Below are 15329 nucleotides of genomic sequence, written 5' to 3'. Positions count from 1 at the left end.
AGGAATATCTGTTAAATCTGTTACATCATTTGTACCTCTGGCCTGTGTTCTACAGAGGAAATGTGGGGCACTTAGAAGCTTGTAGTCTAATGTCTTTGCCAATCTTTAGTGCAAAGCACATCTATGATTCTAAATAAATAAGGGCACACCCAAGCATCTTTCCACAACTGAATCTCAGACAGCAACTTCCTTCTTTAGTGTACTTATTTGAGTGTTAATTAATGTCCACAGACAAGAAATGACTTGACCAAGGTCATACATCTAAGTGGTGTCAAAGCTGAAACTGTTTCTCCGAGTCACGGCCATTCCTCCCAGCCTCTGGTCCAGGCCATATTACTCTAGTGTTCCTGGGGGACACATTGCTCCAGGTAGGAGGGAATGGTTCCATTTTACACATGAGATTTCTGAGGCTTATAGAAGCTAGTGCTTTGTCCAAAGTTAGATTCCAACTAAGTGGTTAAATTCGTGTCTTCTAAATAAATGTGTAAGTCAGCTTCCCCCATCGCTTCCCATTCTTAATCTTCTGTTTGGCTCTTGTGCATATGTGCTTTTATACACATCTAGCCAGAGAACAGTCTGACCTCAAACACCCTCCTATTCTTGCTGAAGATAAGACACTCCCCAAGCAGCTATATTGGGAGGATCTTGTGACCAAACTCTCTGAGGGACAGGAGACACAGAAAGGAACAATGCAAAGGCTACTGTAGCCCAGATGAATCTTTTCAACCATGAACCCACAGTAGAGGGGGAAAGGAGAGGCTAGCTAGAATAACCAGTTTCTCCAAAAATGAAGGCATCTTCCTGAATGGCTCATCTGTGGTTGTGTGGCAACCTCATTCTAATCTTATTTCAACTGAGAGCAGAGCCACTTAGTGAAGGAGCTTGTACCATACAGGAGCACTGGGAAAGAGCACTGTACAGGAGCACTGGGGAAGAGCACAGTACAGGAGAACTGGGAAAGAGCACCATACAGGAGCACTGGGAAAGAGCACTGTACAGGAGCACTGAGAAAGAGCACTGTACAGGAGCACTGGGAAAGAGCACAGTACAGGAGCACTGAGAAAGAGCACTGTACAGGAGCACTGGGGAAGAGCACAGTACAGGAGCACTGAGAAAGAGCACCATACAGGAGCACTGGGAAAGAGCACAGTACAGGAGCACTGAGAAAGAGCACTGTACAGGAGCACTGGGGAAGAGCACAGTACAGGAGCACTGAGAAAGAGCACTGTACAGGAGCACTGGGGAAGAGCACCATACAGGAGCACTGGGGAAGAGCACTGTACAGGAGCACTGGAGAAGAGCACTGTACAGGAGCACTGGGAAAGAGCACAGTACAGGAGCACTGGGGAAGAGCACTCACTGTACAGGAGCACTGGGGAAGAGCACTGTACAGGAGCACTGAGAAAGAGTACAGTACAGGAGCACTGAGAAAGAGCACTGTACAGGAGCACTGAGAAAGAGCACTGTACAGGAGTACTGAGAAAGAGCACTGTACAGGAGCACTGAGAAAGAGCACTGTACAGGAGCACTGGGGAAGACCACTGTACAGGAGCACTGGGGAAGACCACTGTACAGGAGCACTGGGGAAGAGCACTGTACAGGAGCACTGAGAAAGAGTACAGTACAGGAGCACTGGGAAAGAGCACAGTACAGGAGCACTGGGGAAGAGCACTCACTGTACAGAAGCACTGGGGAAGAGCACTGTACAGGAGCACTGAGAAAGAGTACAGTACAGGAGCACTGAGAAAGAGCACTGTACAGGAGCACTGAGAAAAAGCACTGTACAGGAGCACTGAGAAAGAGCACAGTACAGGAGCACTGAGAAAGAGCACTGTACAGGAGCACTGAGAAAGAGCACTGTACAGGAGCACTGAGAAAGAGCACAGTACAGGAGCACTGGGGAAGAGCACGGTACAGGAGCACTGAGAAAGAGCACAGTACAGGAGCACTGGGGAAGAGCACTGTACAGGAGCACTGGGGAAGAGCACTGTACAGGAGCACTGGGGAAGAGCACTGTACAGGAGAACTGGAAAGGGACATTGTACAGGAGGAGCACTGGGAAGGAGAGCTGCACTTGTGGAGCACAGAACGACCCTGCAGACAGTGGTCTAGAGCCAGAAGCTTGGCATTTTGGCAGGTCAGAAGTGAAAGATCGAAAGAAGGAAAGATTGGCATAGGAGGGACTAAGAATGAAACTGGCAAGGCGCGGGGGCCATTTGGTCCAGTGCCCTCTAGTCTGTTTATATCTATGCTGATGTGCCCTGTGCACTAAAGGCCTCTTGTACCGACTTCCTTTAAGAACAAATGGCACCCTATGCCGCTGACAGATACCCACATGGTGCAGTCTGAGCCAGTCCACGAGGAGCACTCTGTTCCTTCTCTCTCTCAGCTGATCTCTCAGTTAATGTGACTCTTCTTCTCCCCATCGGCTTCCTCATCCTATAACTTGAGTCTGTGTAGGTTTGCTGACATGGGAGGGCCTCTCAGTGCCGTCCCTGTCTAACCACTACACCCCTATCTGAGAAATGAGTGAACTCTGATTTGTGATGTTTGCCCATTTCTGTGGTGTGAACACCCTCTCTTTAGCCAATTTAGAACCCCCCAAAAACATCACAGCAAATGGGCTGGCAGAGATGAACCTGAGTACTCTGGCTGCTACACACCCCAAAACTCTATACTTGACAGTCTGAAAGAATCAAGGTTCCTCTCTAAATATCCTTTCCCTCCAAACCTGTCTCATCAATGGAGCATCGACAAGTACTACTATCTCGGGAAATGGCTCCTGCAGGTCAGAGCCTGTCCCTAAAGCCAACCAGCGCCACTCTACTAGTACGAGAGGAGCCTCTCAAATTAGTATGGTGGCTGGCACGTGAGAGGAGGAGGCACAAAGAATGAAGGGATGAAGTGAAGAGCCAGGTGTGAAAGCTGGCTTCCCAAGGTCTGTAAATCAATGTGTGAGACATGCTAGAGAAACACCCAAGGCTGCACTTCGTGCTATGGATTAGGAGGAGCAATGTGTGTCATAACCAGAGGCCACTGCTCAGAAACACTGCTTCAGCAATCCTGGAACCGTTCTACATGTCTCTAGTAGTATAAGTCAGCTGAGATCGCCCTGATTTATGACCTGAAAAAAAATCCCAGGAGCAGATAATTACACCGCCTGCTGACAAAAGACAGAATGTTCAGCGTGCCCAATTACAGAGACGCGCAGAACGAGAGCTAACTGTGGCTCTGAGTCACAGAGAGCGACATGGGCCATTTCACCACGCAAGACAAAACCGAACTATCTCCTCAAAGGACTGTCATCTTCTACAAGGTCTTTCCAATTAAATTTAACCATGAAATAATTTTCTTTTAAAACTACTTGCAAGTTTCCATTTAGTACCAGGAGGCAATTTCACAATTCATTTCTATAATTGGATTAAGCGGCCTGCTTCAACCTGGGGCGGTTGTATTCCTTTCTCTGAGTGTTCTGGTGACGATAAGTCATCTCACATCCTAGGCAAAGCTAGAGTGGGACCTCCAGACAGGGCAATGGAGCATGGTCCAGCCAGACCCACTACTTGGGAAAACTCCAGTTTCCTTAAAGAGTAATGTCTGTCCACCTTGGCAGAACACTCCAGACTGAAACAGAACTGTTCCTGCTCCTACGGGCCCACAGAGTGCTTGGGAGGCCAGTCTCAGCCTATAGGAGGGGGTCTAGATGTGAAAAACTGAATCTGCTAGGCCAAGACATGGAGGAAGGTGGAGATTAAAAAAAAAATAAAACACGACTGAGCAGATGGAGTTGGGGAGGATCATCCAGAGAGGGAGTCAGGAACACTGCAGAGTGAAAGACACCAGGAAGGACCAGCAGACCATGAGGAAGGCTGGGCTCTGTGAGTGGGAAGTCAGGGAGGGACCGAAAGAAACCTAATCGCCTTGTATACAAGAAGCTGCACACCCAGCCAGTTCTGGTGCTCCAGGCCTGTGATGTGGGAGACTGATGGAGAGGAAAGAGGAGGGTTAGGGAAGAGGAGAAGAGGGAAGGGAAGACAAAGTGAGGGAAGAGAAGGGAAGGGACAAGAGAAGGATGGAAAGAAAGGTAGGGAAGGGAAGGAAGAAGGAAGGGAGGGAAGAGAGTAGAGGGGAAGGGAGAGAGGGAAGAAAAGACCATGCCTACTTAGAGTGTTATTTTTGTTTCTGTGCCTACTAAATGCCACTTTTCCACCATGTCTAAGGCTTTGTTTCTTCCCCCTGTGAGGTTCTGGCCCTCAGCACCTCATTTATACCATCTTTTTCCATGGTCCCGAATTACTCAGCAAGCACAATATTTGATATGTAGTAATTGCCGGGCAGCTTGTCGATGGGAGGTAAAAGAACTACTCGGTCTGTGTATTGTCAGAAGTGTCTATTGGCGTTAATAATAGTTTAAAAATAAAGCTAAGTAGTCAAAGACGTGCTTCAGTTATCTGGGACAGTTTCTCGGAAAGGAGCAAGGTTCAACCACTGCGTCATATTCCTGACACTGTGGGGAAAACATCTTAGCCACAAAAGGCCTGGAAATTGATAGCAGTAGGTTCTTCAGGAGCAAATCTAAACGACATAACAACTGCCATTCAAACAATGCTCAGTGTTTCCACTAACGTGACACCTGAAAACACTAGAGAGTCACCGCGAAGTTTTCCCAGGATGACAGGTTCTGGGGTTCACCTCCCACATTCTGCCAGGGTAGGTTTGGGTCAAGGTATCGGTATTTTTCAGACTGTCCTCAAGTGCGCAGGCTTAGAAGCCTCTCTAAGCGACATGACCTGTGACTGTATACCCGAATGCTGACAAGAAGAAGGACTGCTGCCTGCCTGTCACAAAAGGATGCTCTTTATAAATAATTGCTAAGCCTACTGTGAGTTATTAGTGTGTCTCATTTCATCTTCTCAACAATACAAAGGCAGGGACAGGGTTATCCCACTGTAACTACAACAGTTAGTGAGGCAAAGTACTTGCAAATGCTAAGTGGTAGAGAGAGTATTCCAAACCTGGCTGTCCCTCCTAGAGGATGTGCCCACAGTACTGTGCAGTACCCCCTCCCTGCTGACGTGGGCACAAAGCAGCTCCCCAAACACCGTGTCAAAAGAATGGCAGGTGCTTCCATCTGTATCATGCCTGGACCACTTTTCCTGTTAACTCATAAGAACTGGCTCTGTGTAAACCTTGGTTATCCCTGTATCTGCCTCTTTATGCATCTTTGCATCTTTACCTATAACACAATGCTCGGCCCATGGTCTATACTCCGCAGCGATAACTGGGTTCCATTCCTGGAATGAACATTCTATGGTGTCAGCCAAGCAGCCCAGGCTTAAGAACTGAGAAATGTCACTCAAGTATCCAAGTGACAGGCTTGGTCAGGAGTGTGTACTTTCCAACTATACAACATGTTTTAGACAAACCTGGAAGGATCCGGGGTCCCGGTGAAGTAGTGGATACACGGCGAGCTTCTGTTCTGAGGCAGGACAGACACTATACTGGCTGTGGTGAGGAAAGACTCAGAATCTATGCAAACTCCACTGGCTTTATCTCGTAAGATGTTAATCATTGTCTGCACAGTGATGCTTTCTGGGAGAGAGGGAGAGAGGGAAAGAGCATGTGTGTAAATATGACCATATATAACTGTGAAGACTGCCAACCAAAACTGATTCAGTTCTTGTCACTTTTTACTAAGAAACCCCCTGAAATCATACATGAGAACATAACTACTGAGTGATTCCCAGTTGCTCAGGTGACTACGTTTGGCCATGTGATAAACTCTGGCCAATGGGAGATTCACAGAAATGTTATATGCACATCTCTGGGCACATCCGTGTTCTGTTCTTCACTTTGTTTCCTTCTGCCTTCCTGCTGGCTGACCAGCAGGTGGTCCACACACGGCAGCCCAGTGTTGAGCAGAAGAATCTTTCCACATAGATGCTGATGTGGGAAGAAGTAGCTTCTGTTTCCTTCAGCCATGTTTATTCAGATCTCCTTGTTATAACTTAATCTTTACCTCACCTGAATAGACACAAGCCCGAAACGGTGTGAGCCCTGTATGTGGCCCTCCACACTGTCACCCTCATGTCTCCTTGTCATCTAGAGTAAGTGTACTGAGTATGACCACTCTGCAGTATGAATGACTCGCAGCAGTACTTCGAGTCTTCAGGGCTCCTCATTCTAAATTCAGAGGAGTGAATTATGTCCCTGATCGCACACAAGCCTGTTCCGACAGGTTCTCCTCCGGTTACAATTCTATAAATTGTATTCAGCTGAAGGTGGTCGTGCAAGCCCATAATCACTTTATTCAGGAGGCTAACACGTTGGCAATATGTCTGTCGTCTGTTTTATTTCTTCCCTTTGCCTCGCCCTGCATTTTCCCAGGCTGGAATGTGCAAGTGGCGCCCCCTGGAGTTATAACATGTTCCTCCACCCTCCGCTTCCTGCTAACCAGATATTTGTTGATGCTTGAGCACCATTCCTTTTGTTTCAGCTTAAAACTTTTGTAACTCTTCCATGAAGTTTCCACTTAAAAATGAATACTTCTACACCTGTCTATATAACAAGCCTTTATGTTTTGTTTGTTCTTTTGGGTCTTTGGTTGTTGTTTGGTTTGTTTGGTTTTGCTCTAGGCAAAAGTCTCAAGGCATGATTCTTCTTCAAGGATCAGAAAACATTTTCTTAAAGAACCATATAGAAGATATTTTATGCCTTGGACAGTGTGTTGGACCGTGTGTTGGACCGTGTGTTGGACAGTGTGTTGGACAGTGGTTCTCCATTACAACTCTTCCCACAGCAGCTTCTCGGCTTCACCTTTGGTGGCCACAGGCAGTTCACAGTAAAACTAGTTTGTGCTGTGGTTTGAACCTGGCATGTATTCCAAAGCCCATGCTGAAGGTTTGGTCCACGGGCTATGATGCTATTGGGAGGGTCTAATAACACAAGGAAGATGAGCTTGTTAGGGGTGTGGCCTTGGGGAGATATTGGGACTCTGCCCAACCCCCATTGCTTCCTGGCCATCATAAGGTAAGTAACTTTGTCAACATGCTTCAGACACCATGATACCTGTTCCCATTTCAGACCCAAAAGCAACAGAGCAACTGATTCAGAATTTTCTGAATCTATAACTCAAAGTAAACGTTTCCACCTGGTAAGTATTTTTAATCTTAGGAATTGTATTACAATGATAAGAAAACTGACTAACATAATGCGGCTATTTTCCAACAAAGCTTCATTTACAAATGAAGCCACGGCTAGAGAATATACGTTGTAGTCATTAATTCTAAATGATCCAGTTTGATTGACAGATATATATGTAAAAATAACAAAGAGAAAATGTGACCATTATAGGCCTGAGGGGTGAATATTGATGCATATCAACAAGGAGCAATTCATTCAACACATTTACCTAAATATGGATTCTTAATCAGAATTTAGTAATGTGTGGTCTTGCTGTATACTGCAAACAGGTTATAAAGAGAACTCAGTTCAATGATCCAATGTAGAAATTCATGGAAGAAAGTGGTATTCGGGCACAAGGAGCAGATCTCAAAATGAGCAAAAGCCTTATCCTGCAGGCTTAGTAGGAGAAGAGGGGTTCTTCCAAGTTTCTGAAGTTACAGAGATGACTTCAGTATCACAAAGGATCACATAATAACAGCAGTGTTCCGTATTAGTAGAAATAAGAAACGCTTATAAGTTCCTGCAAGTGTAGTTGCTACATGTGACCACATGCAGGCTGTCTCCTTGCCAGCACACCAGGAACGTAAGGTGCAAGTTTGTGATTAACATGCAAGGCTCATTCTATACCCTCCTCTTTGTCCATCCCAAAGTGTGGAGCAGGTTAACTTACCTTCTTGCTTTTCTAAGCTGTCTTTGCCTGCACAGCAGTCCAAATGGTCATCAGCTGGAGCAAAAACCTGGGCAAAATTGAATTCATCCTCTCCTGTCCACCAGCCTTGACTCTGAGCATAAGACCTGAGTTCCGGGTGTTCTTCGTCCATCTTAGTGGTGAGTGAAAGATGGTTGCAAATGCACCTCACTCCCTCTGCAAAGAGCACAATGTCTGTTAGTGGAAGGCACCCAGGACTACAGGGAAGAATCAGTTCTGTTTCTGAGGAGAGAAACACAAAATCCCCGATCCTCACTCCAGGAGGCATCCGAAAAGATTTGGCCTGTCTCCATGGGACATTATTATAGCTCAGATGAATGTCAGGTTGACTGATCTTAAGTTCACAAACAAAATGAAAACACTCGAGGCCCCTTCATTCTGACTATAAACTCCAAGCATGCATAGCATGCATGGTCACAGGGAAATTGAACAGGTCTTTGGAAGGATCTCAGGAGACTCGCTGTCTATATCTGACTCCTCTACAGGGATACTCCACAACATTCACAGACTCCTCCTCCCCAGAAACATTCTCTCCTACCTGGAGGAACACTTCTACTACCCCCAACCCCATACAACCAGGCATACAAAGGGCAACTTGGTCCCTAAGCTTCAAGATGTCGTCTTGACTGCACAGGCTAGGTTACTGTTGCAAACTCAAAAGGACTGTTCACAGAGGTGGCTCCCAAGGAGCATGTTGAGCTTCCAAATTTTTAAAGAACAATGTAAGAAAAACTACCTTAGAGCTCTTAGTGCCTAAATCCCACTACAGTCGAGCCCTTTCGGCCTGAATCTGGGTGTCTTGAAACCAGGTCAGCTGGACCGTTTTCCCAGGATGCCTTGCTTTGATGATTTATACCTCCAAACTATGCACTCCTGACTGAGAGGAGAGTCTCTGGTCATCAACCATTCTTCCCCACCCCCAACCCCATAGAGTATCGCTAATGTAAAATTCTAATTAAGCAATAGAAAACAGTTAAGATCCCAAAAAGGTGATGTGGCGACCATTCATACTAAGCCATTCAAAGAGAGAAACGTTCTTGAGCATTCCAGAGGTTGTTTTCCGAGAGGGCTGGTTTATAGTAGACACTTGTTCTTTAAGAATCAGAACGAAGAGGATGGAGTTCAGTAATTCCCACCGCCATCAGTCTAGTGCGGCTGGGGTCAGAGAACACGAGAGCCATGGGGGGGGGGGGGCGTTGAACCAATGGTTGTCTGAAAAGAAAACGTCTAGTGGAAAACAGTCCTCGTTTTGTAGAGATGGACCTTCACAAGGGATGCTTTGAAGGAAGCCCTGATTCTGAATGCGGTTACAGATCAAAGGGTCTTCGAGTCTACTTTAAAGCAGCTGGGCTGCTTTGAAGCACCGGCCCATCTGCTTTCCTGACAGTGCCATTTGATGGCATCACTTTATCTCAGGAGGGTTTGTGTAAAGGAGTTTCAAGTTCCTGTAGGAGAAGGGGAGCTGGGTGTCTGAGGGTGGGGAGGGGGGAACCTTGTGTTCTGCAGACACTCTAAGATCAGATTGTACACAGACCCTGAGAGATATACACTGGGCAAGTGGAGGTAGGGAAACCCCCTGATGGCTCTGCCAGCCTCTGCAACAGCATGTGAGCAGAAGAGGACACAATCTTCATGCTCACAGAGAACTGGCCCACCCTCTTGTTCTCGGCAGGGTAACTTTGTGCATGGAGCATGCACTAATCATGGTTTAGCCTTTGTCACTGGAAGCTGTGCACAAAACCAGGTGTGACTCCCAGTGACTGTCAAGATCTAGCTAAGGTCAGATTTAGCTCTGATTATCTAAAAACTGGGGTAGCAAACAGATTGCATACTTAAGGTCATTTATAATTAGCTGGTTAAAAACTTCATAGTAACCTCAGATGAACAAAAGCATGCAGAGGTGTAAAGGTTCAAGAAGATGGCAATATATTGATCCATTAGCCGGACATGTCTGGAATTTGGTAAGGGAGGATGTTGATGCACGTGGTATGTATTTATTATCTTCCCGAAAGGAAAGCGAGGGGACCGCCAATGGCCAGTTTTCTTTTGACTTTTAGAAGCCCTTTAACCAGTTCTAGGACTCAATCCCATTGGAAGTCGAGGGAGAGCCCTGGAGAGGTAGTAAGTACACTGCCTTGGCACTGAGCAAAGAGGCAGCATGAACTAGAGGGACACTTTTCACGTAGATGGCCACGTCCTTGATGCCCTCCTAGGAATGGAGTCTCAGACATGTGACCGGGTTGGCATCCAGTGGCACTCAATAGTCCTCACAGACGCAAATTTCTATTTTAGAGGAATGAGTCTAAGCTTAAGCAGCTATGGGAGTGACAAGGGATTTTTGTTGACTTATTATAATCTAAGACTTCCTCATTCTCTTGCCTAACCCATAGTCATACTTTACAGTTACAACTAGATATGTCCAAAAAGCAAACAGGAGGTGTAAAATAAATTAGGATGCCTGGAAGTGAAAGGCATGCCTAAGCCGGAAGGGGGGTGCACAGAGAGTGCCACATAGCAGCTCAGCTCTTCTGGGTCAGCCCAGCATATCTGACCAGCGTCACCTCTGCCAGTGCTATCATCAAAACTCCATACCCTGCACCCCCTCACCTGTGATTCTCTCAGCAGCCCAATACTTCCCCACGGTCTCCAGCACCCAGGCCTCATCTCGATCCACCAGCAGATATGCGCTTTGGAAGCTGTGGCAGGAGAGCGCGTCTTCATAATAATTCCCACCTTGTCCGTGCTCATCCAGTAAGGAGACGATGATGTCTAAGGCTTCTTTAGCTGTTGTCCCTCGTTCTAAACCAAGCCTGAAGGAAACCATAAGGACAGCTCTGCCATTTCAGGACACGTGGTCATTACCATAGCAAAGGAAGGCTGGGACAAGGTTAAGTCGGGTAACATGCCAATATGTGCAAACATGTTAAATATTCAGACCAATATACGAACTACTTAAGAGTACTTTAACTCAGCATGCCTCTCTTGACACATCCAATTAAAAAGTGGAGAGATGTGTTCTTCCGTCTTTAGATTTGATCGCCTTTCATAAGAATAGAAATGCCAGGAGCCAGGGGCTGCACTCTCTGTAGTTTCAGCCCCTTCTTGCTCTTGGCTGACTATATGTCCCATATAACTGTCCAGCTCAGCTCTAGCTTGGATTTTTCCTCCTGACTACTGCCCTAAGAAAAGAAAATCTCCCTAGCTTGGATCAATGGTTATTCTACAGTGGGTATTTTGTTATAGCCTAATTTGTGTGTCTTCGAAGTTCACGTTGAAAACCTAGCACCAATGAGATGCTATTAGGCGGTGGGTCTTCTGGAAGATGATGAAGTTGTGGGAGTGGCACCTTCATGAGTGCCAATTGTATTCTTTATAAAAGGGGCCGCCTTGGAGAGCTTCCTTACCTCCTTCCACCATTGGGGGACATAGTAAATAGGTACAATGTATGAATCAGAATGTATCCACATTAGACATTGAATACTGGTACCTTGATCTTGGACTTCCTTATTTCAAACACTATGCACATACATTTCTGTTGTTTATAATGCTTCTATTTAAAGTGTTTTGTTACAGCATTCTGTAGTATACTGAGAAAACTGGTTCTAAGTGTCCGGTTGCCAGCCATTGTCCTCTGGGCATATAATTTGCTCAGAGATCTCATTAGGAACAGGTTATATACGACTGATTCCTTTCCTATGTATCTCCCTCCTATACATCAGGTTGTATCCACTGTTGCTCTTTACAGCATAACTATCAAAAGAACATAGACTCCGACTAAAGTGAGCCAAACATCTTCTTTCCCCAGGTTATCAGCAAATAAGCCTGCCAAGGAGAGCACAGACACTTCCTTCTGCATGACCTTGGACAGTGTGCACAATAGATGTGAACTTCAGCTTTTTACCATCTATAAGAAGTGTCAAGGTCACCAGGGTGTTATAAGATAATACACATGAAAACACACACCCCTAAATGATGGAGCCATGCTATTGAACATCATCTTCAGCAGACGGAATGCTGTGGCCCAGAAACTCAGAGAGCAGGGGACCTAACTCCAGCTCCTCTTATGCTTCTCAAGGGCAATATGACCTCCGTCACGTGACCTTTATAGCTGTTTGTCCTCATCCTGGCAATATGCATGCACTACCACCTCCTCAAGCTGAGGGGACAGAAGATGGCACATGAGTTGCATGTCATTCGTGTCTTCATCCTTTCAGTTGGACTGTGCTCATAGGCGCTCACATCTTAGAGCAGGCGACAAAGCTACTTAGGTGGAGATGTAACCTGTCCTTGATAAATTCACGACTTGAGAAATAGTGACTGTTAAAAACCTCTTAACTGAATGTGTCTTTAGGCATGTCCCACTGTGCTGTCACGGAGAAGAAAGGATAATACAACTGTAAGCTGTAGACTGAGCCCCGTAATTAGCTTATGTTCACGGTCAGAGCATCATATACCAATTCACTTGACAGGGCCCTTTTAGGCTTATTAACAGAGCCATAATTTATAACATTGAGCCTTAAAAGAGTAGTAAGAGGAAAATCCCGAGCCATGGAAATTCACAAACGGTGTGACTGGGCTTCAAACTATTTTCTAAGAACACCCTCTCTCAAAGGCTCGAGCATGAATAAAGAGAATATTCTCGTTGAAATCTACACTAGGTAGATTTCCTTGTGCCAAAGCCGCCACTTCCTAAAAGAAGGAACACATCAAAGATTTGGAGCTAAGTCTTTTGCAGGGTCTTTGGTCTTTGCCTCATGTGACCCCAGGCCTCTGCAGGCCTAAACTGACCCACAGGAGCGTATTTCAGAAGCATGGGACAGTGGCTGGTGCAGTGATCTTTGGAGAACTCCTGTTCTGTAGATTCTAGTGTTTGTGACTGCTGGCATCCCACCCAAGCTCTATTCTTTTCCTCCATTCAGAAATGCAGGTAGGATTCTGACTTCACTGCTCCTCAGATCAGCATTACAGGTTAAATGCTATCTGTGCGTTTAACATGACCACTCCCAGCTGACCTCCTGGCCATGGGGTGAGGCTAGAATTGCATACCCCACAGTACAGAGGCAGGCAAGGACACTGGGACTTCACATACTCCTCCTGAGCTCACAAGGTACAGATGAATCCCAAGTCATGGGCAGAAGGACATCACTCAGCATCCTAAGGCACACTTTCCAGCCATCCCTGCCCATTCTCACATCCTGGATGGATTCGGTACACATTTTCCAGATGAAAAGAGAATGTCTCTGACCCAATGACTGAGTTGACTTAGTGGCTGTGCCTTAGCCTAATAAAGACCAGGACAGAGATGTGTTGGAAGGACCCAAGTTAGTCTCATTCAAACATCTACAACCTTCCCAAGTGCTTTGAATAAGTTGTTGTGGCTCTGAGAGTTAGATGCTCCTGAATTCAATTCTTGGTCTTGTGAGAGGGGGAAAAAATGAGGCTTGTGGCCTGGAAGACCTCGTCAGACAGCACCCACACTTTGGTTTAGAAATCTGACCGCTTAGCCTTGCTGTATCTGTGACTCTGTAGATTATAAGAGGCCCCCGTCTACACCCCAAATAAGAAAACCTAGGTGGAAACTGGATCAAGTTTGGAAAACCACTGCTCTGTGGAGCAGTACTGGAAACCACTGATAGACCAACCCTAGAGGACTCTGTTCTCAGAGGACTCTCTTGCAAATTACCCTACCACTTCCTACCAGCACATTCTCATGGTCCCTCTGGTTTGTAGTCTTTTGGAGATTCAAAAGATTCTCAGCCTTTGGCAAGGGCTGGACTACTCAGGATGATGCTAAGAACAGAAAATTTGTGCCCGTTTTCAAGTGCTGAAGCCACTTCCCCTGTGTGGGCAACTAGAGCTTTGGGAAGTGGTTAGACCATGGGGGTGGAGTCTGTGATGAGATCAGGGTCCTTAGAGAAGAGACACAAGAGGTTGTTCTCTCTGCTCTGGCCTTCTGTGCCTCAGATGGGACCTGTTGGCACCGTGATCTCAAGCTTCCAGACCTCTAGAACTGCATTATAAAATATATGTCATTTAAACCTTCCGGGCTGTAATGACTTTGTTACAGAATTCCACATGGACTAAAAAAAGTAGTAAGTAGACATTATGTGCTGTGTAGGCTTGAACTTTAAAATTTATGGAAGGTCGCTGTTTTGTTTCGAGCTCCTGCAACAGGCCTCAGCTGACCAGCCCAGACTAAACTGGAGTTGTATATGCTAAAGATCGAATAACTGGAATTTCTAGGGACAGTAATATTCCTCTTTTACTGCTCTCTAATGACCAATAGATTCTAGTCTGCCCAAGTCAGGATAAGAACGTCCTTGTAGCTATAACCCTTACAGAAAAGTAACCTGAAGACACCTAATGCTAATGGGTTTCTTTTTTTTTTTTCTTCCCTGCGTTATTCTGTTTCTCCATCTTCACTCTGTGAAAGCTAGGGGCCCACTCTTGCCTGCTGGGAGCTTTCTGCTTTGCAGAGTGAAGGCTGCCCGGGATCCTGCATCACGAACAAACGCCAACTCAGTCTAAAACTGAATGTGCTGTCATCACCTTCTAACAGGGGAGAGGGATTTGAGACCTTTTGACTCATTTCCATTTCAATCTTCTGTCTCACTGTAAAGCAGGATTTAATCTGGAGAGAAGTGGTACCCCAGTATTCCGATTTCAGCCACCTTCTAGCCCTAGGGTGTTAGGCAAGCCACTTAACTTCCCTAATTTCCAGTTTGCTCAACTACCATAAGGAATTAGCAAACCTAGCACTTTGGGTTGTTATGAGTGTTCAATGAAATAGCACATATACAGCCAGTTTCCTGAGACAGTTAGGGAAATAATGACTTTAACTGTACCCATTATCTGTGATCTCCCATGTTCACTAAGAACCTACCAGTCCCCCCCCCCGAAAAAGTAAATATCCACACACCTTTTCCTCAATTTTCTTTCAAGATCTGAGACTTCCACATGAGGAACTTATGGCATGATGAGGTTTTATGTTTAGAATGACAAGATGCTTGGAAACAATGAGACGGGCCAGGTTTAGTGCCAATGCCCAACTCAATTAAAAGTAGGAAAAGTCCATCTGCAGGATGATGTCACAGAAGACCAGAGTTCAGATACCATATAGTGCTGGCTGCTCACCAATGATTTCAGCTCCCCGGGAATTCAGAGACAGAGGAGCAGCCAGAGCAAGCTGGCTGGTAAGGATAGCTATTCCAGAGAGCTCTGGATCTTGTTGAGAGACCCTCCCTAAAAGAATGAGGGACCATAGGAATATAGGGAAATTCTGGACCTTGGGCCTCCACATGCAAGCACACTGTGCACACAGACACATGAAAGGAAGGGCAGGGGAGTCTGCAGAAAAAGAAGAGAATGAAACCTGAGGGTAAGGGTCAGACACAGCACATAACTAGAAAGAAGAGCTCTCCCGACCCAGCTACTC

At 45.9% G+C, this 15329-nt stretch overlaps 1 protein-coding gene across 1 annotated transcript in view; it reads right to left on the bottom strand.

The window, feature by feature from the left end:
* SCRN1 (secernin 1) overlaps positions 1-15329 on the bottom strand; it is a gene marked incomplete at both ends in the record, with an annotated part of 36219 nt that overhangs the window by 6151 nt on the left and 14739 nt on the right. Inside the window, 3 exons of the mRNA XM_080932458.1 lie at positions 5427-5592; positions 7856-8050; positions 10502-10704. Coding sequence (XP_080788584.1) covers positions 5427-5592; positions 7856-8050; positions 10502-10704 — 564 coding nt within the window. The remainder of the gene's footprint in view (positions 1-5426; positions 5593-7855; positions 8051-10501; positions 10705-15329) is intronic.

This window comes from Micromys minutus, assembly GCF_963924665.1.
Source record: "Micromys minutus genome assembly, chromosome: 18".
Classification (NCBI taxonomy): domain Eukaryota; kingdom Metazoa; phylum Chordata; class Mammalia; order Rodentia; family Muridae; genus Micromys; species Micromys minutus.
This window is presented reverse-complemented; position numbering and strand designations above follow the sequence as displayed.